This window comes from Harpegnathos saltator, unplaced genomic scaffold (assembly GCF_003227715.2).
Source record: "Harpegnathos saltator strain DR-91 unplaced genomic scaffold, Hsal_v8.6 scaffold594, whole genome shotgun sequence".
Classification (NCBI taxonomy): Eukaryota; Metazoa; Arthropoda; class Insecta; order Hymenoptera; family Formicidae; genus Harpegnathos; species Harpegnathos saltator.
The window spans coordinates 483,134-504,818 of NW_020230420.1; the positions used below are offsets into that span (position 1 = coordinate 483,134).

At 44.1% G+C, this 21,685-nt stretch overlaps 1 protein-coding gene across 4 annotated transcripts; it reads left to right on the forward strand.

Moving 5' to 3' along the window:
- The first annotated feature begins 9 nt into the window (after nt 1–9).
- Nucleotides 10–21,648, forward strand: mv (lysosomal-trafficking regulator mauve). 4 transcript variants are annotated; one of them, XM_025304158.1, is made up of 37 exons: nt 10–251; nt 2,458–2,759; nt 3,675–3,822; nt 4,835–5,073; nt 6,558–6,643; nt 7,254–10,024; nt 10,112–10,177; nt 10,494–10,648; nt 11,020–11,261; nt 11,335–11,504; nt 11,879–12,397; nt 12,489–12,593; nt 12,665–12,974; nt 13,065–13,219; nt 13,333–13,545; nt 13,626–13,828; nt 13,958–14,407; nt 14,598–14,915; nt 15,073–15,189; nt 15,265–15,465; nt 15,578–15,838; nt 15,908–16,304; nt 16,383–16,816; nt 16,937–17,169; nt 17,259–17,593; nt 17,769–17,992; nt 18,075–18,481; nt 18,571–18,637; nt 18,737–18,887; nt 18,960–19,100; nt 19,187–19,404; nt 19,487–19,673; nt 19,748–19,912; nt 20,025–20,161; nt 20,328–20,566; nt 20,646–20,927; nt 20,992–21,648. In XM_025304158.1, the coding sequence occupies exons 4-37, from the start codon at nt 4,999–5,001 to the stop codon at nt 21,191–21,193; spliced, it is 10,236 nt and encodes a 3,411-aa protein (XP_025159943.1). In that variant the 5' UTR covers nt 10–251; nt 2,458–2,759; nt 3,675–3,822; nt 4,835–4,998; the 3' UTR covers nt 21,194–21,648. The 4 variants fall into 4 exon arrangements, with proteins under 4 accessions (XP_025159943.1, XP_025159944.1, XP_011144679.1 ...); XM_025304159.1 differs by lacking the exon at nt 3,675–3,822; XM_011146377.3 differs by lacking the exons at nt 10–251; nt 2,458–2,759; nt 3,675–3,822 and adding an exon at nt 4,210–4,413.
- Nucleotides 21,649–21,685: the final 37 nt, after the last annotated feature.

The following is a 21,685-nucleotide window of genomic DNA, read 5'->3' on the forward strand; positions in this document are numbered from 1 at the left end:
TGCAGCACAGTCGAAAACAACGATGGAGTCCGTGTTGTTTGGAGAATTGACAGCTCGAGCGAATCGAGCCCGGCATGGCTTCTCTTCGTGATGCCGCACTGATCCGGGCACGTCGCACGACCGGCGCCTCAACAGCCAAACCGTCAGTCGACGCATCCTGAAGAACCCCTCGAGACCATCGACTTTGCCTCGCGTGGCCGTTGCGAACTAATAGATCTGCAGCAGGACCGTAGATCTTGCATATATGTCAGGTTTGTACCTTTTATTTACACCATACTGCACTTTCGCTCGTTCGTTAGCACGTACGATTAGCGTATAATCGAGAAATAAGTAACAATTGAGAATTGAAGAAGAATGATGAAGGGGTTGGTTATAGAGGAATGCAATTAGAAAGAACGAATTTGAAGGTTGCGTCGTGTGTGTACACTGTAGACTTAATTTTTATTGCACTGTTTTGCACTTTTTGTATTTGAAATGAAACGTACATGTGTCGGGCCGATTCTAAAAGTTCTATATTCGTTTAGCTGCATGTTTCGTAATTGGAGAGAATCAGAAAAGAGCGTTGTAATTGCGAGTGTAGAGAATCACGTTAAATGCGTCGAAAATTTGTCTTGAAAGAGCCTTCAGAAATGAAGGCTCAGCTGATGTTATGAAGCGCGCGAATGAGCGACGAAAATGGCGGGGATGTGACATAATTGACAATATATTCGGTTCGACTCAAGTCGGACGTAAAGAGGAAGAGAAAGAATACGGGTGAAAAATCTCTTGTAAAAAGAGCGCGTTAAGAGAATATATTTTTAATTGTTGTTGACTTTGCGGCGAGTGCATCGAGAAGGTTAGTCGTTATCGTTCTCAGTGATTTGTTGTTTATCGGTGTTGCGCGGGGTTTGTGAAAAATCTCCGCTGCGATAAAATAATTAAACATCGCGAGGAAAGTGAAACGTATGTAGTCGCCACACAGCTCAATATTAAACTGTCGAGACTTGATAATTCGGTTAAATCTGGTTTAATCGAATGTAAAAACTGCTTGATCATATGTTCAAGTTGAAGATATGTTAAAGAGATTTTTATGTTTGTTCTTGACTTCGCTTGATACTGTAATTATGATGAAAATATCTCAAATTTAAGAATATTCACAGTAATATGAATCAACATTGACATTACATCAATATTAAAAAGTATAGACTTAAGATAGCACAAGATATCCTCATATCATTCTGTGCTCAGGATGTTCTGGGACATTCTGATATTTAATCATTTTGGATACGTTCAGGATGATTCTGGGATATCTTGTGTTATTTGGGATAATTTCTTGTTCAGCAATGTAATGTAGTGTTGTGTTATATTACATTTACATTTTCTGAGTGGAAAATTATAATATTGATGTAATGTTGCTGTTGATGTTTACCGGCTTGAAATTACAACGTTCGTTTCTGTCGATTCTGTCATCAGGATTACAGACTAACGCACGCTTCGTCATTCCTGGATTGGCCAAAGGCATCGGCGAGAAGCAAGTCTTGATCTCTCCCTCAGGAGAAATGCGTGGTTTCATCGTCCTGTTATTTATCCGCAGGCAGACACTGAAAAATCGCTCGCGTCTTTATTGCACTATTATCGCATCGTCGAGGGGGCGAGAGTTGATTAAAGCACGACGGAGCGTGGAACTTCATTAAGATAATCGGCCACCATAATAACCGGCCAACTGCGGGAGTTAAAGATTGATCGACAATTACGGCTGTGCGGCTGTTGCGCACTGAACTGCTCTCAATTGTTTGCACGTGTTCCGCGGTTATCGCTGTTTGCCGTATTTACGGCAACGCGATTGTTACACGCCGTGGGTGGGAGAAAACGCGGTATTTCTTACACAGTGTTTTATGATGGTCGATAGCTCTATGCCTCTGGAAGGACTTCAGTCTCAATTAACATTCAGATATTATTAGATTCCGAGATATAATTAGACATTCCCAGATATAATTAGACGATAAAAAGTTACACGCGACTAATTCTGTGTTAGCAACTGATGCCTTTTTCGCTGATACAATGCGAACGATAATGAAATTAATGAGGAATTACGAGGAATGAAATAAATCGAGACTCACGTTAATCGCATCGCCTATACAATCCGGAGAACACTGAGAATCAGCGATTTGTGATGTTCGCGATGAATAATCGACCGTAAAGATAAATAATAAGCAATTGACTGTAACAGGTACTTATATTGCAATCGAGATTCTGTCTCTTAATGTCTGTAAAGTAGCGGTGATCGTCTGACGATTATCAAGATGCATACATGAGTGAAGTACCATACATCATTGATATATATCTTTTTGCAAGTGAATAACAGATCTATTTTTAGGAAGCTGTTTTCACGATCTAGTTATTGCTATATCACACACGCACACACGCGCGACATGTTAACGCAGCCGTTTGCTGATTTCTTTCCATGTTTCTCGATAGGTCTTGATCTTGAGCAGGACCAAGGTGCGTGATTTATAACTTTTCGCCGCCACTGAAAGGAAAGCGATTGGCGGCGCCTGAACGACCCACGGGAGGCTCGACCACCGATTTCCCCTTCTTCGTAAACAGTCGCTGTACGACACGCACCCCGAGCTGAGACGACGAGATTGTCGACAGCAAGAACTGTAAGCGGGAGAAGCGTACTCATTCGTCGACGCGCGCGGATGGATACCGGAGGGGATCTTCGTGTTGGGGTCGGTTGCATCGGCATCGTACATTAGCGTATCGCTGATCTTGATCAAGTAAACATTATCTTCGTGTGTTTAATATAATTATGTAGATTGTGCGCAAAGCATCTCTTCGAGTGAACGGTTCAACAATTGGACATACATTCTTTGGACAGTTTGGAGAATTGAGTTTTCTCTGAGCGACAGTATTGGGTCAGCGATAATTTTTGTGTTATCGGCGATCAAAAATAATTCTCCTTGAACTGGATTCTTCAGTCTTTATTGACTTTTAGCAAATAACGCTCGAGATTATCAATCCCGTAGAACTTTTCTCGCGGGAAGGGTCACTGCAGATTTATAAAACAAACTCGCTAAAACTGTACCTGTCTACTCGGAGAGATATTTTGTACGAATGACAATATAGATAAAGTTTATGAGAATATAACCGATAGTAGATTCCGATGTTTACAAACAATGCTCTCACGTACAATCTTGCTGATCATTCCTTAAAGATGATTTCACAATTTTATGAAGTAGCTGTGTGATCGATAACGAGACACTTAATATAATATAAAGAACTACAAATTAAAGAGTGAAGGAGGGAAAGACTATGAAAATTCAGACTGATTTTAACCAGATTGGTGCATCAGATTTTGGAAAATTATGTATCAAGATTGAAAATTTTAATTAATTCAAATTATCTCTCTTTTCCATCCGAAACAGACTTTTCTTTTCTTCTTATTGTTTATATATAGTCGTTATATTTTATTCTCCTTTAAGTTTCAGTTCAATATAGTGAAATATTGAACTGAAACTACGCTAGAGTTCCATGACCTTCTATCTTGCGACATCAGTTCGCCCGTAAAAGTCGCAAGCTCTTATCGTTACACTAATCTGTGGCGCCAATGTACGTCGAAGGTCACGAGCTACTGCTCTGCAGTATCACAGTAGCTGTTTTTCTGAGAGATACATCTTTCCTTTAATTCCCAGATTCTGATAGAATGGGTGGACATACTGTTCGAAGAAAAGTCGGTCGTCGTTTATAACAACGCTGAGTTTGCTCTTGTATTCTGAAGCATCGACGAATTCATTTCTCATCGACTCGAAGCTGTCTGATCGTCGTGCCTAGCTGTTCAGGGTAAGCCTGAATCGTTAGGAGAAATTCCTGCTTGGTTCCTCCACCAAAGTTTCGTAATTTCGTTTGTCTTTTACTAATCGCGGGATTTACGAGCGAATTGTCACATGTTCAGACAAGCGATAACAAGCCAGCGTCGTCGACGGACACGAGAGCAAGTCTGCAGATAAGGCTGTCGCCGATGGTAGGACCGCGAGTCACGCTAATGTTGTGTCGGTGACTTCTCGCATCGTCTTTCTCTCTCTCTCTCTCTTTCTCTCTCTCTCTCTCTCTCTCTCTCTCTCTCCTCGTGTCTCGTTGCGAAACTAGCAGCGGAGGTGCCGGTGCTGGTGGTGGTAGTAGCGGTGGTGGCGGTGGTGGTAGTAGCAGTGGTGACGGTGGTGGTGGTGGTGGTGGTTGCTGGTTAGCACTGGTGGTGGTTGACGAGGACGACAGCAGCTGTAGCGGCGGTGACGGTGATGCTGTCGGGGAATAATTTACGAATCCGGGGTTACTGCTCTCCATCTCGTGTACGTGCTTCATAGCTTCAGGAACTACCCCGCGGCAGATCGTGATAAACTGGTGTGATCAGTCGCGGATACGTGGGAATGTTATGTAAGCTAATAGTCGTCTGACAAATACACGATATACGCACACATGCCTCGACCGCGGACTAAATCCGCGCAACATCGCGTTCGAGTCACGTATGCACTTCGACGAAGCAGGGATCAGACGGAGCTGGGTATAAAATGTCACACACAGTTCCGGTTTTCCCGCCACAGCACTAACGTTGAGGCAGGCAGTGAGCTTTCGACTCTTTCGCTTTTTATCTGCTCGATATGCATACCATCGACTCGTGAACGTAACAAACATACTCGTCACATAGTTTGTACATCGTATGCTGGAAATTCGGTCTTGATTCTCGAGCGACGTACCAAGATGATACGCACATACGCGACGATGATACATGCCGGTACATGTGACGGCTCGTGTCATCCAGTCGCTCGATTCACCGTGAGGAATCCTGCCTTTTCAGGTGATCAAGTTACTTGGTTGAAAGATGCACGCCGAAAGCAGCACGAGGATACCCTGTGCGCATGGTTGAGTCTCGATGAAGTGGCGAGTTATGAGGAGGATGCGCGCTTAAAGACCGAGGAGCCGGAAGAGGAGGACGAGAAGGAGCGCGAGGAACTTTCAGGAATGTCTTCGGCATTAGTCAACAAGTTGCAGCTTCTGTGGGACCATTTCATCCATGCTGAACCCCAGAGTTACGAGGTACCGCTACGATGTCCTAAGTTCACTTATTCATTTATTCTTAATTCATTTATAGCAAAAAGAAAAGCTACGTTTCCTCATTTCCTGCTGCATTTAATGAGACGAACGCTCTGTGTCATGTTGAATTTATCCCACGAGGGTTCTCACGATATCCGTAGAAAAGATACCGATAGCATGCGTAGTGCGGGAATTGATTTTAATCAAATTTATTCAAGTTCAACGGTAACCAAGCCTCGAAGCCCTTTGCTTTATAATTGGATCTTTTAGACCGGTGTGCCGACGCTGCACTGTAGTGGCTTGCGAAGGAGATGGATGCCCTACAAGTTATCCGCACTTTGCTTGTCAATACTTGCTGAAGAGGATCATACACGTCTCTGTTGTCATCGACAGCAAAGTTCATTGCTCAAAATAAACTTCGTGAATTCTCTTGTCGCATTTTATACGTGATAACATCTGAATTGGTTATACACAGAGACAAAAAGATTGACTGAAACAACGTAACAATGAATGAACCAAGAGAGTTTTGGCTGAAGGAAATGGAATTTCTGGTTTTTAAAATCGAATTTAATTCATATTAACCAGAAGTTCTTCATTTCCTTAAAAACGTGTTTGTTTTGTTCATGATTAATCCAACGAATCATGTTGATTCAACCAATCCTTTTTTTCGTTGAATGCACCTACGTGAAGTGAAGAAGCTTGTAGAAAATGTTAATTACATGTTCTCAACTTGTGCGTTTGCTCGCGGTCGACTCGTGATAAGTACAGAAGGATCTTAAAACGACCGTTAAAAGGATCATTACGACCGCGAAGTGGTACTAATTTTATGACGACTGAGAGAGTAAGCATACAACCGCAGACGGCTTAATTGTATGCTGCGAGTAACATCTCACAGTCACCTCCAATTTTCTTGAAATGCTGAAAATTCTAAGCGTTCCACTTTCATATCTGAAATCTTTTTTATTAATTTGTATCAGCGTGTATATACACGCGCGTATAAATAAGCAATGTTTAACGGTTTGCAGCGAATGCGTCGTTCCGCCGATTATATTTTATTATTTTTTAATGTTGGATTGTTATCTTTTTATTTTAATTCCACTAGTGTCGATTATGACGTACGTGGCGACAATTTATTCTCGTAAATCTTAAAAAGTAGAAAACAGGCGTATTTTTATGTTTGTTTCTTTGTTTTGATCGTTGCTGTGTATCCACGCTGGTCTCCCTTTTATGCGATCTTATGTTTCAATATTACATCTTGTTTGTGTTTTTTTGTACGATTCATCGTATTGAGTCCGTCATCTGTATCAAAAAATATTTATCGAATTCAGAGTAATTAACGACACTGCAGTACGCGGTAATTACGCCTTAGTTTTACGAACGATGTTTTAATGCTTTCGGCAAGCGATATCGCGTTCGTTCGTCACGACGTAGAATGAACTACGCAGTGTTGATTATACTCGAAAGTGATAATCTCATGGTTGTTTCAGAAGTCGTCCTGGCTTGATATATTTCTGGCGGAGTTGCTCGCGCAAATCAAAGAAGACAGGGACGTGAAGGATGTACTGTCATTCTGGTGAGGACCTGTGACTCTTGTATCGCGAATATTCCATTATCGTCATTTAATATACGCATATTTCTCGTAAATTTACGTGAGATACTTTCTGGGAAGCGTGTTAGATTGCACTCTCATTTTTACGATTTATTCTGTCATTACCTCCAACCGCAATATGAAAATTCGATCGCACCTTTGCGGTGATTGCGGTGGATAATTTTTACGTCAGTCCGCTCGGTTGACGTTCGATCTAGCAACCGTCGTCTAGCAATCGTTCGAGTCTACTCTCGAGTCTAGCTTGCTAATATTTGCTATATACAGAGTGATTCATTCGGAATGCTCACTTGAAACATCTCGGAGGAAATGTATTATCTGAGAAAAAGTTTCGGACAAAAGTTTAATTATTGTATGTTGGAAGTCACTTTGCGATAAGCATCGAAGGAAGATCTTACCTACCATCGTTTTGCGCATTAAGTAGCGGTGCAAAACACTATCTTATTAGCTACTAGACACGCCGCGATCGTTTACCTCACACCGATAACGATCAACGCGATAAGTCGCGGTTCTCGACGCGATTGCATAAGCGGTGAAAGAGGAGAAAGAACAAACACCCTCTTACCTCTAATTTCAGCTCGGTCGGCGGTGGCGGCGTGTCCACTCTGGTGGCTTGCGAATTGCTGTCGGACGTGCATGAGCTGTGTGCGAGAAGGGACGACTATGGTGAGCTCATCGGCCTGCGAAAGTACCTGGTCCAGGACCGCGGTTGGCGTTGCTTGGCGGTGCTGCATTTGCTTGGCGTGCGCGGCCTGTCCTGCGGTCGCGAGCTGGTCGCGCTGTTGGTCGCGCTCTATCCGGTCGCGTTGCAAGACGGCTCCGATGGCGAGCCGACGCAGGAAATCGGTTCGTCTGCACGCAATCAGTACGTGAGATTTCATTGCAACGACGATACGGTCGATACGGTGAACATCGTGCCGCATGTGGCGAAGCGCAAGAGCGTCAAGCCCAGTTTTAGAAGTGGATTGCCTTATGAGGGTAATACGTCTACAACGCGTAGGCGATCGGCTCGCAAGCACGTCGTCGGCGCGAAGCCGCCGGTTCATCATCACAAGCAGCCGAAATCGCTAGTTCTGGAGACGCGACGCGACACGCCGGACGCGACTAGCAGCGAGTCCGACCCTGTGACGGACGGTATCGATCAGGCTCGCTCTCTCACCCTGAAGATTCGCTTGAATCCCATGGACTTCGAGTACTTCACGTCGGTCGTCAGAAGCGGTGATGAGGAACAACGGTGGCAGGCCGAGCTCTACGAGTTACCGCCGCGTCCCGTGAGAAAAACGCCACGCGATTACATAGACGAGAGGATCAGGGACGTGTTGGACGCACGGATCAGCAACTTCGAGATCAGCCTGTTGATTATACAGCTCCTGCAAGGCTTGCGCGACTACGACACACCTGCCGAACAAACGCCCGCCGTGCAAGTGCTTAAGTTCGCCTTAGACACGCTGTGGTCGCTGCAATTCGGTATAGACGGCAACAACCTGAGCGGTACAGAATGCGCTACCTTGAAAGCTGCCGCCGCGAGACTCATGTTGACGGCCTTGGAGCGCGCCCTGAGGGCCGACGAGCCTACCACGGCCGTCATTCACAACGGTTTACTACCGATGACTCTGAGACTGCTAGAGGACGCCTGCAGCAAGCCGGTGAACGTGCTGGAGCCGGAAGAAGGTTCGCTTCTGCAGGAATTCATCTTTGGTACCATCTATGGGATCGTCACGTTCCTCTATTGCTTGTTACATCAGCGCAGCAGCAATGTCGACAAGCTGTCGGACTTTCTTGAGCTGTTTCAGTTGTTCGTCGAGAGTCAAGAAGGTAAGCTCGTCGAGAGAACGGTGTTCAAGATTGTCGACTTGCCGAGCGTCGATCCAGCCAAGTCCATAGTGCGCGCGAGAAAGATAATCGACATGATCGGTGCGCTGACCAGTGCTCTGAAGCGCATTCGTCGTGATCTCTCGCACGCCACGCAGTGTCACAGGACGAAGCACAAGTCCTGCATCGATAACATCCAAAGTCACCATCATTCGGACGTGCTTGGCACGCCGTATCTTCAACCGATCGTCGGCGCCGTCAACAAACAGGTGTGCTGCATCTCCTCGTTATTCGCGACGCTCATGAGCTTGCTGAAACAGTCCCACTTGTTCGTGAGCGAACTGCAAGTGAGGCTAATTAAAGTCATCACCGCCGCGGGCACATGCTGTTGCTTCCCGCCGAAGATACTCGTCTCCAGCATCGTGGCCTTCCTCAAAAAACGCGACACCTCGACCTACGCGCCAGCTGTAGCGTTCCTAGAACGTACTCTGTTCAAAGAACTAGGTGCTTATCCGGTGACGGATGTTTGCGTCACCTGCGACAGATCGACGGATTACTCTTGGGACTTCCTTGAAATGTACGTGAATTTGCTGAGTTCGAATGATCCGAAGCTCTGCTACGTCGTGATGGCGCATTTGCTCAAGGTTACACCCAGCTCCAGATACCACGTAAGGGAGCAGCTGCTCCTCAAGGTCTTCTACTCGACTTTCCTGCACGCCAAAGCATGCTATATAACCGACAGCAGCAACTCGACGGCGAAGTTCCTCCTGCAGTCCTGCATATCCATCATGTCGTGCTTGATCGTAAACGCGCAGATGTGCGAGAAATTCATGGAGCTGGGCGGGCTGAGCGAGGTCTTGGTCCTGATGCCAGACATGGCGTTTACGAGAAGTGTTTACGCTCTCTTGGAAGTCACCGTGACCATCGAGATCTGGAGAAGCCACTGCGAAGAAGTCAGTTATTCGGAAAGCGCCGAAATGCCGGCGACGAGATCTTTATTCGAAGCTCTCGATAGAGAAACCAGCGAATTACTGAAGAGCTTAGAGCACATCAAGCAAGAAGAACTGGACGAGAAAACTGACCAGCTAGGCGAGAAGGACACATTCGACGTACACTCGGACAATCAGGAGATCAAGCCGTTTCTCGTTCAAGATTTACACACGGCGACCAACGAGATCATGGTTGAAAACGTCGATAATACAGTAACAAGTACACCGGAGTTACCTGAAACTGAACTGACTCGTCCGGAACAGTTCGATAACAAGACTGATACGATAGGTACTGTAGTAGCGTCGAACTCGTCCGAGACTCTTCGCGCTTTCGCCAAGGAGGACGTCAAAGCGAACGGTGTCGACGATGCTGATATGATCGAGAAATGCAGCCTGTATCAGGCTAGCGCGGCGTGGAGGGCTGCCGCGGGCGTAGCACTGTGCAGCCCGAAATTCCGCGTTGAATTATCCGCGCATTCGGTTTCGACAAGACTGTTGGATTTGTTCAAGTTGTTAGCTGTAGGCATCGTCACGGGTAATGTTGAAGGTAATTACGGTATAAAAACGATACGGGGATTAAGAGTGACAGAGAGGGAAATCACATTACGTATTAAAGAGTTTATCGTTCTTCTAGATACCACTAAATCGGCGAATAAGCTCTTCGAGGCCCTGATTACGTGTTGTCTGACATCTCCGTTGTGTAAGTGTATTTATGTTACGAGTGTGATTAATAAAATGCGTAACATATGTATGTCGATTACGTATGTATATACATATCGCTCACTCGCGCAGCTGCGGGATTTTAATCCGAGGATGCTTTGCGTGTTCGCTTGGCAGAAAAACAGTTTGATGAACGTAGACGGAGGATAAACGTCATTCTTGAAATCTTGCTTGCCAATGACGTGACGTCGCGTACGGGGAACTGCTTCGTTCGCTGCGTTGAAACTTTTACTTCTGCCATTTCCTAGCGTAGTCCCGTCGATATTGAGTAACGGCAAGTGCTCTCTGTGGTACAGATGATCGTGACTTGGTCATGGAGTTGGGGAAGGCGTTGATGAACACCGGAATAATACTCGGTCGTGGAATAGCTGTGATAGTGGACGCGTTGTTGAAGGTCTCCATGTTAAAGCCAGCTCAAGAGAATACTATACCGCAACAACCGCGTCCCAGAGTACGTGTTTGGCAATTTTCATATACTCGCATTTCTTAACTCTTAAGAATTCATTAACATTAGGACTACCGAAGAATAACGCGGTCCATTTCTAGTGGAGCGAATAAAATGCGACAGGTTTTTGGGAAAAATACTTTGTGTAAGGGCAAAAATGTTTATCTATTTCTTCTCGTTTTCTTTAATGCCCATTAAAAGTATAAAATACATCGTTGTATAAATTTGAGTAATTTTTATAAGGAATTGCAAACAGATCATTTTCGACAACTTGGTGGTTCTAGTGTCAAGAATTCGTCAAGAATCCCTCAAGAAATATAAAAGAAGAAACGTACGGCATAGCGTGCGTGTACTGATCAGTATTTTACTTGTCGCAGCTACCGGTTATGTCGCTGGAGAATCTGCCAGACTACGGCGCAGAAGATAGCAGTACCGGCGAGTACATTACTGCTGACGATGGATATGAAGCAGATATCGAAGTGCCTGGAAGAAGTCCGAACAGTAGCATTTCCAAGAAGAGTAGTCCCCTCGGACCTGTAGTGGAACCAAGAGGCCACGCTAATGCGCATCCTGCTCTGTGCTCCTTGGCGATCGATCTTTTAATCCACTTTAGCGAGCAGTAAGTTGCGAGGCTTTCTCTCAACAATACTAACATGTCTCATATCGTTTTATTGCACCAAGTTCCTTTACAGAGGCTTAGATTTGGAGAGAGCATTAGTAGTGACTAGTGGATTGCGCCGGGTCGCTGTTACCTGTCGGGAAAGTGCTTCGAGTTGCGCTACTCTTGCTGGTTCCGGCACTATTACAAAGATATTGAATGGCTTCAGAAATATATTCACAAACAACGATCCGCGTTTTCGAGGTACTACCGACACTCACGTGAGAAGATGTTCCATAATATTTGCATCTATTACTTGCATAGCGCTATATTTTAAATGAAAATTTATCTTTGACCAAATGGATGATAAAAAAAATTATTTTCTTCGGTTAATTTTAAGTGGTCTTTGCTTCAAAAAAATTTTAATTTGAGACTTAACTTCCAGAATGTGTTATGTCGAAAGTTGAAAAGTTGCTATAATGATTTTTGCATTGATATTTTTGCAAAGGAAAAATTGTCAAAAATTGTCAAACATTTTCATAAAAAACTCTGGACATAATGAATATGACGACTTACGAGGAATATCCTGTATACTTACGAAACACATTAGGAACACACTGCTTGATAAACGATTTCAGATCTGCAACACGCGGCATTGGAAGTGTTCACTTTATTAGCGACGCAATCAATCTCATCGGCGGAATTGGTCGCGTATCTGTCTTTTTTCAAAGTGGAGAGACCACCGCTCTTACCGTTGCTGGAGCCGTTGTATCACTTGGTACTGGCAGCGCGACCTCAGCCGAATTTCATTCTGTCGTTCCCCGTGCAATGCAACACGAAGACGTCGCCGAAGATCCAAACAGAAGAGCACAAGAATCTGGAGAAGGCGGAGAATCTCGTGAACAATTTCAAGAAGAAACATCTCGCTTCGGGTATTTGCAGTCCCTGGTCTGTGCACGCTACATGCTTGCCCGTCGGCCCGGAACTGGCTTGGCCAGTGTGGCTGCATGGTTGCTCCGCTTCAATGTGGCTAAGGGTGGAGAGAGGCTTGTCGATTGGCAGTAGAGCAGCTGCTTACAGCACCTCGCCGTTGTTGGACTCGGACAGCGACAGTCTGTCCGATTGGGGTGTTCTTTCGGACAATTGGAATCGAGAAGGTCAGTAGAAAACAGTTTATCAAATATGTACAAAGTCGCGACTATCAATCGTCTTTTTTGAACGATGCCTAATCGTTCTTGCAATTGTCAGTCGTAGCTGGTTCTGTGTCACCACCGATGCCGACGTCGATAATACACTTGATGTCCATCGGCTTCGAATCGTTGGTTCTGGAAACGTGGCTCGATCTCAAATCAGGTAACATTAATTTATGAGATCGGTTTGGACGAGATGGAATTTCGTCGTGATATTAACTTCATTGTTTCTAGATAAATTAATTTTACGTCTCACTCGACCGGACGACAAGATGAATCGAACAATATCTGAAACTTCGATAAACGGCATGCTCCCTTCGGGACGTTGGCATCATTTGACTCTAAATTTCAAAGACACCGTGTTGAATAAGCGCAGTGCTGTGGTCGAAGTCACGCTTTGGGTGGACGGTTGGAGAGAGATCAATGCTCAATTACCGTTTGACGGTTTACTGGTGAGAAAACCTGGTACTACGTGTATTTTGTTAGGTCAGATTGGATCGAGCAGTATTGGCGCATGGTACCTCGGGAATTTAATGGTTTTTAGGTACATGATTTTGCTATTAAGTTCGAAAGCGACTATAATCCACGTGAGAAGCTGAAGGCACGTGTACATCTAATTTGAACATTGTTACAGGTGTCCGGTATTCACGAAAGAACGTGCATTGTACCTGACAAGTCTCGGGCCGAATTACACCAATTTGGCCGATTGCATTTTGAATACGGTGAAACCTGATTTTGCTCTACTTATCGCGTCCGGCGCGCTAAATGGCGTTCGCGAGGTGAAATTTGGTCAGTATAATACAAAAATGTTGATATATTATATAACGATGTGTATAATGATGATGTGAATATTATAATTTATATTTTCGCAACTTTAACTTTTGTTTTTATATGCCGTGCAGAAGGAGGTAAGTTCGATTCGACCCGGCGAAAGTCTTACGGCGGCACTTACTTGAGATATGCCGTTGAGACAATGGTGTCAGAGTCGAACATCGATTGGGACGCTGTCATGGACGCAACAAACTCACATCTGGGCGAGTTACAAGATAATTTGCTTCTCAGTTACGAAGCTCAGAATCCCAACGTCGTTCACTTGTATCCTCTAGCGGTCGCCGGTGAGTGACGCGTTCTTTTATCGATATTGATATTACTAATCAAAGACTGGTAGTGGATATCGTGATATATATTGTTGTAGCTGTTGTGAGAAATATATTCCCAACAACGAGCCAACCGGGTTTCCGAATTGTCTCAGCTTCGGAACACAGGGTATCGCAGCAGCCACCTTTATCGATATCCCCGATTATATCTATTTGTTTGGAAAGCCAACAGTACCGGGGACTCGTACCCGCTGCGATTTTAGTAGGCGGTGTACCGGTCTTCTTGTATCTTTTCGCAAGAGTAAGCATCTTCTAAACTTCGTCCACACAGCCTAGACATGATAAAATATCTACAAATTACAAATCACAAACATTTGGATCTCATTTCTGGGCGACACTTTCCTCCAAATGTTTACGAATGTCTTCACAGGTGGTCGAATTAAACTCTACCGAGGAGGAACAGGCTCTGGCTCTTTCCATCATCCTGCATCTTGTGCGCAGCGATTCGGAGCTCTTGAATCAATATCGCTCGGAAAACGGTACGTCGTTATTACTGCGAGTACTGGAGTCCTCGAGGTGTCACGCCGGTAGACATATTTTAAAAGCGATCCTAGACGCAGCATGTGACAGCTCAATTATCATCAAAGACGTCGGCAGCGGCAATCATACGATCTCGCAAAACTGCGAAGCTGTTATCACTGATCCAGAGTTGATTAAGGGTGCGCTCACAGCATGGAGAACATGGGCCAAATACGACACGTTGAACTTACTATTGCAAGCATTACTGTTATTGCTGCGTGATCAACATTCCCAGCGTGAGTTCAATGCGTCTCAACTGAACAGAGTCGGTATCGTGGATACGGTCCTGACATTGTGTAAGGTAAGTCAAATGTCATGCATTGCTGCTCGATATTTTATTGTATACAACAGGCTCAAGTTATTTGATTTTAATAGAACAATAGAATAGTGACATTGGTTTGGCCCGTTTAGATTTTTTTCTGAAATATTTTTTCTAAGTATTTTAGGTAGACATTTAAAATATCATGTATTTTTTATTTTCATCTTCGCAGGAGCACGTGTACGAAGATCTGGGCGCTATATTGGATCCGTCTACCGGCACTGCTGTTGTGGAATTGGTACGTGCCTTGATGGGCGCGCCCCCGGAGTTTGCTCACTTGGTTGCCATTACCGATTACCTCGTGGTCGTTCACCAAGCCTCGGAGACATACGTCACTCATTCGCGACACAACATCTACTTCATGTTGCCGCAACTCGGCGAGAAGAAAACAAATCAGAAGACGAGCGACAACGCTAGCGTCGTTTCCTCCGACGATTCCATAAACATCGTGGAAAACAGCAAACTGAATAAAGCATTGACGAACGTGCAGGTGAGCTTTCCCTCTTTATGTGACAAGTTTATCAAATGTTCATTTCCGAGTTAGAATTTCACATTTGTCCATATCGCAAAGACCTCAGATATTGAGTTTCGCAAATCACGAGAATCAGACGAGTATCGCTCATCACTCAATCGCGTCGCGTTTTAAGATTCAGAAAAATCGTACTCCCAAGAGGAAGGAACGTAGAAACGCTTTATCGAAGGACATCAGTGCCGGGGAAGATTCTGGAATCGCTGCCAGTGACGGATCGAATCCTCATAGCAATGTATGTAGACTAAAAGTGTCAATCTCTATACAATATAATTGTAAAGATTACTCATTCAAGCGGGTCATTGCACAGGAAAAGCAATCGGCCTGGACGGATGAACAAAGAGCCTGTCAAGGCTTAGTCTGCGAAGGTCTGTTGCTGTTATTGAGAGACGCTGTAAGAGTATTACCCGACAGTCAAGTTGGATCAGTGTTGAAGCATGTCTTGAGAGCTGAGTTGCTATTGGTTTTAGCTAATAATCCCGACGCCGGAATACGTACGGCGTTGATCAAGGTAAATAATTGAAGGTCAGGAGGTGAAAAATAACATTGTACGATTTCTCGATCGAGGTATATATAAAAGGGAATTATTGAAAGAGAGTTTCATTGTTCTCTCTCGCTTATAGGTGGTGCAAACTTATCTGCAACGAACTAGCGACGAGGAAGTTAACAAATTCATAAAGCATAAGTATTTCATGCACCTGGGAAATCAGATAGCTCTGTACCCCGGAAGCGAACCGCTGGTTGTCGCTCTAGAGAACCTGGCTCTACGGGGCCCGACCCTGGCGGCGATGCCACCGTTGATGGCAATGGTCGCAAAGGCGGCAGTTTTTGAACCGAACGTAGTCAGGCCGATAATATCATTCATTACTGAAGTGATAACGAAGGTATGATGACGACGCACTTGCCTACATCTAACATAACATGCTGTTATCCTGCTTTTCTTCACTTCTCAGAATCTGAGCGCACTGAAGGTGCTCTTGGAGCAGGGCTTGGTAGAGTCGTTGGCCCAAGCTTTAATCACGACCGCTCGCAGGAGCAGCTCGACGTCGCTTCATCGAGATATCCATGTGTTGCTCGTGACGATCGCGACGAAATTGTTGGAATTACCAGGCAGTCATCAGATGCAGACGATATTGGATCTGCATGTGATACTTGATTACGTGGAACTGATGGAGAAGCTGCAGTGTCGTACGAGTTTGGCCTGTACGGCCGTAAGAGATGCGCAAGTTGCGCTATTCGACGGAGAGCTGGACACGCTTACGACGAAGATGTCGAGTCACTCGGGATTTCGTCTACGCAGCACTGCTTCTTACCTGGCTTCGACGTCATACGAATCATACCTGACTTCAGGTGAGTATGACGCGATCTGTGCTTCAGGTATATTCAGCTATATAGAGATGCGCTCATATTGTGGGATTTTTCTCGCAGTTCTTACGACATCTAGCGATCAGAGCGACCATGGATCTCGCTCGTCTAGCTACACGAGCCTCTACACGAGCTCGCCCGTCCCAACGCGGGAACCCGGTAAAGGGGAATTGAACGATCGCTTCCGCATTATTGTCACACGCGCGGTCGAGTTCATCACGGCAGCCGACGTGTCGCCGTCCATCAACGAATTGCAGTTAACGAGAAGGTTGTTCTCCATTCTCCTGCACGGCTTGTGCAGCCCGTTGGAAAAGAAAAATCATTGGAGCAGCACGTGGTCTGTCAGACCGGCTTTGAGAAAGTACACCGCTAGAATCATGGTGTGGCTGCTGGAGCCTCATCAGAGCATCAATACCAGAGTGTACGCTGTTCGATCCCTAATGGAGGAGCCGAGAGCTCGAGAAATCCTGTCGTGCATCTTAGAGGTTCATCCACAGGTATTTGCGCAGCTTAATTACGTCAGTGTTATTTTTCTCAATGTTACCTGTTGTCGTTATTCGTTTTGAGAAATGTCTTCTTTGTCGTAATTCGTCTTTCTATTTGTATATTGTATTTAGACGGAGCAAAAATTCACCGTATTCTTCTGGGACCTGCTGCAAAAACGAGACGAGATGCCTAGCGCTGATGCAAGAGTGTGTGCCGAATTAAGAGAAGCCCTACGAGTGTGGGGCCTTGCAAAGGGAATAGAGCAGGCTAGTCCCGAAGCATGGAATGACGAATTGGCTGTGTTGCGTCGAGACATGCTTCTGGACCGAGACATCTGTATCGACAATTACCCTGCAATTTTAAGGTAAATAACTCCTACTCCAAGACGGTCGAAGACGGTGTGCTTCTTTATTCTTCTAAAGAGTTAACAGAACGATATGATTTTATCGGTAGGATTGGTAAGAAATTCGACGCGTTGGCCAAACAGTTAACCGAAAGTGCTATGACAATAACACGGGCGGTTGTGGAGGAACAAAATCGCGAACGGAAGGTGCTGATGGAGCAATTGAAACACACCCGGGCACTAGAGGCTCAAGCTGTAGCCAGATGGAGAGACTTGGCCAAGCGGTTGACCCACGAACGAGCGCCCTGGCACTTCCCCGAGAATTATCCGCACAGCTGGGAATTAGATCCGACCGAAGGCCCTGCCAGAGTCAGAATAAGACTTCAGAGATGTCACCTAAACATCGAAAAGAGATTTTTATTGCCTGAATACCAAGAAAAATTAGGTGCGTTCGTAGGTCCATCTTGTATGAATTAACATAACAGAGTGACAAAGGAAAAATGTAAAATTAAGTAACAAATTAAGCATCTCAAAACTATTTTGACAATTTTGCCGTTCTATTGTTCTTCTTAACGCTTGCATATACATATTTTATTAATTTTACATGTTGCATTTCTCAGATTCTTCCACTACGGATTCACCGTTGTCATACTTATTCACAAGTAATCGTCAGGATATCAATGCTTCGGCATTGATCGAACGGCTGCATACAAGCGAGAGAATACGCAAGATGTCTCAAGTCAAAGTCGTCACTCCTAGAACCGAACTAGCTGGCGAGGTTCTTATCGGTGAAACATGTGTGTACTTTGTTCCTGAAAATCCCGATGTTCCCTTACACGCAGATGTGAGTAGTTTCGCTTCTGTAATTATGATCGACCAATTAACGGGGTGATAATGATGATATAATTAATTACCATTAATTGCAGGTGGCACTGGGTGATCTGGATTTGGCCATGGCCGGCGGTACCGCTTGGCGTTTGGAAGACATTCGCGAACTACACAGAAGAAGATATCAATTGCAAGAGACCGCTATTGAGATTTTTCTCATCACCGGCAGAACGTATTTGTTAGCGTTCAATTCGGCCAAGGAAAGGGACGAATTCGCGACTGAATTATCTGCTTGCAACTTACCCAGACGAGTCCCCGGTGATGACTTGGGAGAAGCTCTAGCCTTATGGAGAAGCGGTGCAATCACTAATTGGGAATACATAACTTGTTTGAACAAGTTAGCGGGCCGTTCGTACAACGACTTGATGCAGTATCCTGTATTCCCATTTGTTTTGGCGGATTACGTCAGCGAGACAATCGACTTGAACAATCCAAAGATTTATCGGTAAATAACGTAAAAGATGCATTACACGTGTGAAAGTCATATATGCTCGATTAAATTACAAAGTAAATGTATATTTGCGCATTTTGCAGAAACTTCAAACGACCGATGGCTGTGCAAGATAAGAAGAACGAGCAACATTATATTGACAATTACAATGTAAGTAATTTCAAGCGATTATTACACATGTCATGTATATGATTATATCGTTTACCTGATGTTCCTTGCGGCATCACTAATAACTTTATTTTCGCATAGTACTTGAAGCAAGCTTTAACGGAAGGATTAAATCTAATTGTCTTGAATCAGGAACCTTACCATTATGGTTCTCATTATAGTAATTCGGGAACCGTGTTACATTTCTTGGTACGACTTCCACCGTTCACCAGCATGTTTTTATGTTATCAAGGTAATTGCAGGACACTTTTCTAATGATATTGAGTAAATGATTTTTCTGAGACAATGTTGTTTTGATTTGCAGACAATAATTTTGATATACCCGATCGTACATTCCATGCATTAGCTACCACGTGGAGATTAACTAGTTGCGACTCGACGACAGATGTGAAGGAATTGATACCGGAATTCTTTTATCTGCCCGAATTTTTACTGAATTCCGAGGGTAAATAAGAGCTACAATCGATGAGAGTGTTATAGAAAATACGTTTGTACGTTACGTGTGACAATTCTATACTCGGGCTGTTGCAGGATTCAATTTTGGTGTTCGACAGAACGGTAACAAAGTCGGGGACGTTGAATTGCCGAAATGGTGCGGCGGTGACCCGCGTCTGTTCATATTGGGACACAGAGCTGCACTGGAATCGGATATTGTAAGGGAAGTTCTGCCATATTGGATTGACCTCGTGTTCGGGTTCAAACAGACGGGAAGACCAGCGGTAGAGGCTATAAATGTTTTTCACCCTGCGGTATATTTCACTCTTCGATCGTTCTGCAATATTGTTTGACAAATAAGATGAATTTTATTAATAACTCGCTCTTTGTATTTAGACATATTACGGCTTCAACGTGGAGCAAATAGTCGATCCTGTAGCACGACAGGCCTGGGAGACCATGGTACGAACTTATGGTCAAACACCCGCGCAGCTGTTCAGAGCTGCTCATCCATTGTCGATGCAAAATCTCAATAATGTAGCGCATTCTAGTCAGACGCCACAGGTTATCGAGGGGATTAGTGGTAATTATTGTTTCTCTGAAATATATAAGTAAGTGAAATCCGATAAACGCTGCAATCGTCTGATGTAACTGCAGGTATAAAATGGGGAAATTACGTGGGCGCACCTGGCAATGAGCCTGTATTATGTTGGAAGCATAAACACAGGTTTCCGTTGGCTTCTCTGGTGCTTCTGACAACCGGTGACGTTTTCGGTTTGCCTAGCTACACCACCCTTCTCCTTGGCTACACCAAGGAAAAAGGTTGTTAATTCACGTTATTAATTTACATCGCAGTTGTTACGCTATTGCGCCGCTTGCGCAACTCGAAGCATTTAGATTGGAAGATACGAATGTAAGCCTCTTACATTGTTAGGTGGTAGTATGCTAAGCTGTACGTCCGTGTTGGGCGCTGCGTTAGCGTCATGGAACGGGACAGATGGAATTGCCAGATTAAAGTATAAGAAAGAACAACCGCCGAGGCCTTTAATTAAATCTTCAGGCCTCGATCCAGTGAGTATCACAACACATACGAGCTTACGATTAAGACGTTATTATTAAGAATGAAGTAACTGCGAAGTAAAATCGCAGTTCGCGCGGTACGAATGGAATCAGAGAAACTGTTGAAATCATCCCGTTAGATGTTAAATGCAAGGTGGTGCAATTTAACCGTTTACAGATTACGACATTGAGCTCAGCTCCTGATTGCGGACAGCTGTGGGCCGGTCACTTGTCGGGCAGGATCACAGTGCACACGTACACCATTGGAACTACGGGCAAAATTGAATTCAGTTCAGCGGCTGCGTCGGTGTTGCTGGCTCACAGAAGTCGTGTAATGGTAATTTCCCTGTCGCGTGCATTCAGCATCGCCTGTTCCGGCGACAGCAGTGGCGTTATGATTATTTGGGATTTAAATAGGTATATTTGAAGACACGAAGGAAGAAATTTAAAGGGTTTAATTATCTATCTATATGTACATTCTTTTATTTTATAATAGCTTGACGTATGTAAGATCAATAGTCTACGATCAAGGCTATGCTATTCATCTCTTGTGTGTCAGCGAAACACTTGGGGACATAGCAGTTGTTTATCAGATTCCTGAAGCAGAGGAGAATGGCGTGGTTTCCAATCAATCTGAGTTGAGAGTATACACTGTGAATGCGAGAGCCGTGGGTTCCGTTCTGTCTAGAAGACGCATCACTGCTATTTGCTACAGCAACGCTCCGGAAGGTGTTTCTGTCAATGTTATCGCAACTGGTTTGGACAATGGAATAATTAGGTAAGACATGTGTGTTATTTCGTTAAATACGTGGGTTCTTGAGCAAAGATGTCTTCGCATATAGATTGTGGAGTAGCTGGGATCTACAATTAGTCAGAGAAATTACACACAACGTGAAAGGATGTGGTGCAATAATTGCCGTAGCATGGGCTTTGGATCAGCATCATTTATATGCGGCCACGGAAGATTCCACCATCCTCATATGGGAGGGATCTAAGCGTCTGAGTTCTGGCACTCCGAAATTTGTCAACTTGACATCACTGTGATCTGCATCACTGTTATTTGAACCTCTCAAAGTGATACAAACTTTTAATGACGTCACAAAAAAGAAACAGAAAAGAATTTATATGTCAAAAGAAGATTCACCCGAAATCAGATGTGTATATATATATATGTATATTCGATGTTATTTTGTTTGTAATTACCGTAACGTTAAAGACCCTTTTTACAGTTTACCGGCGGCTGATTCGTTACATAATTAATATATCTCATGCAATATGTTATTATTATTTATACATTAACACCTTAATTTAGAATTATGCTCGAATCTGTCTTAATTTCAGTCATAGAATCATGACAGGTGTTGAAAGAAAATGAACAATATACCGAAGTATTATTTTACTGACACTTCCGATATAATAATTATACTAGTGATGATCATATATAAGTTGTTATATTTTTATATACTTTTATATCGGACTGCATTGTATCCGTATTAACTTTCCATATAACTTTGTTTAATAAAATAATTTATATTT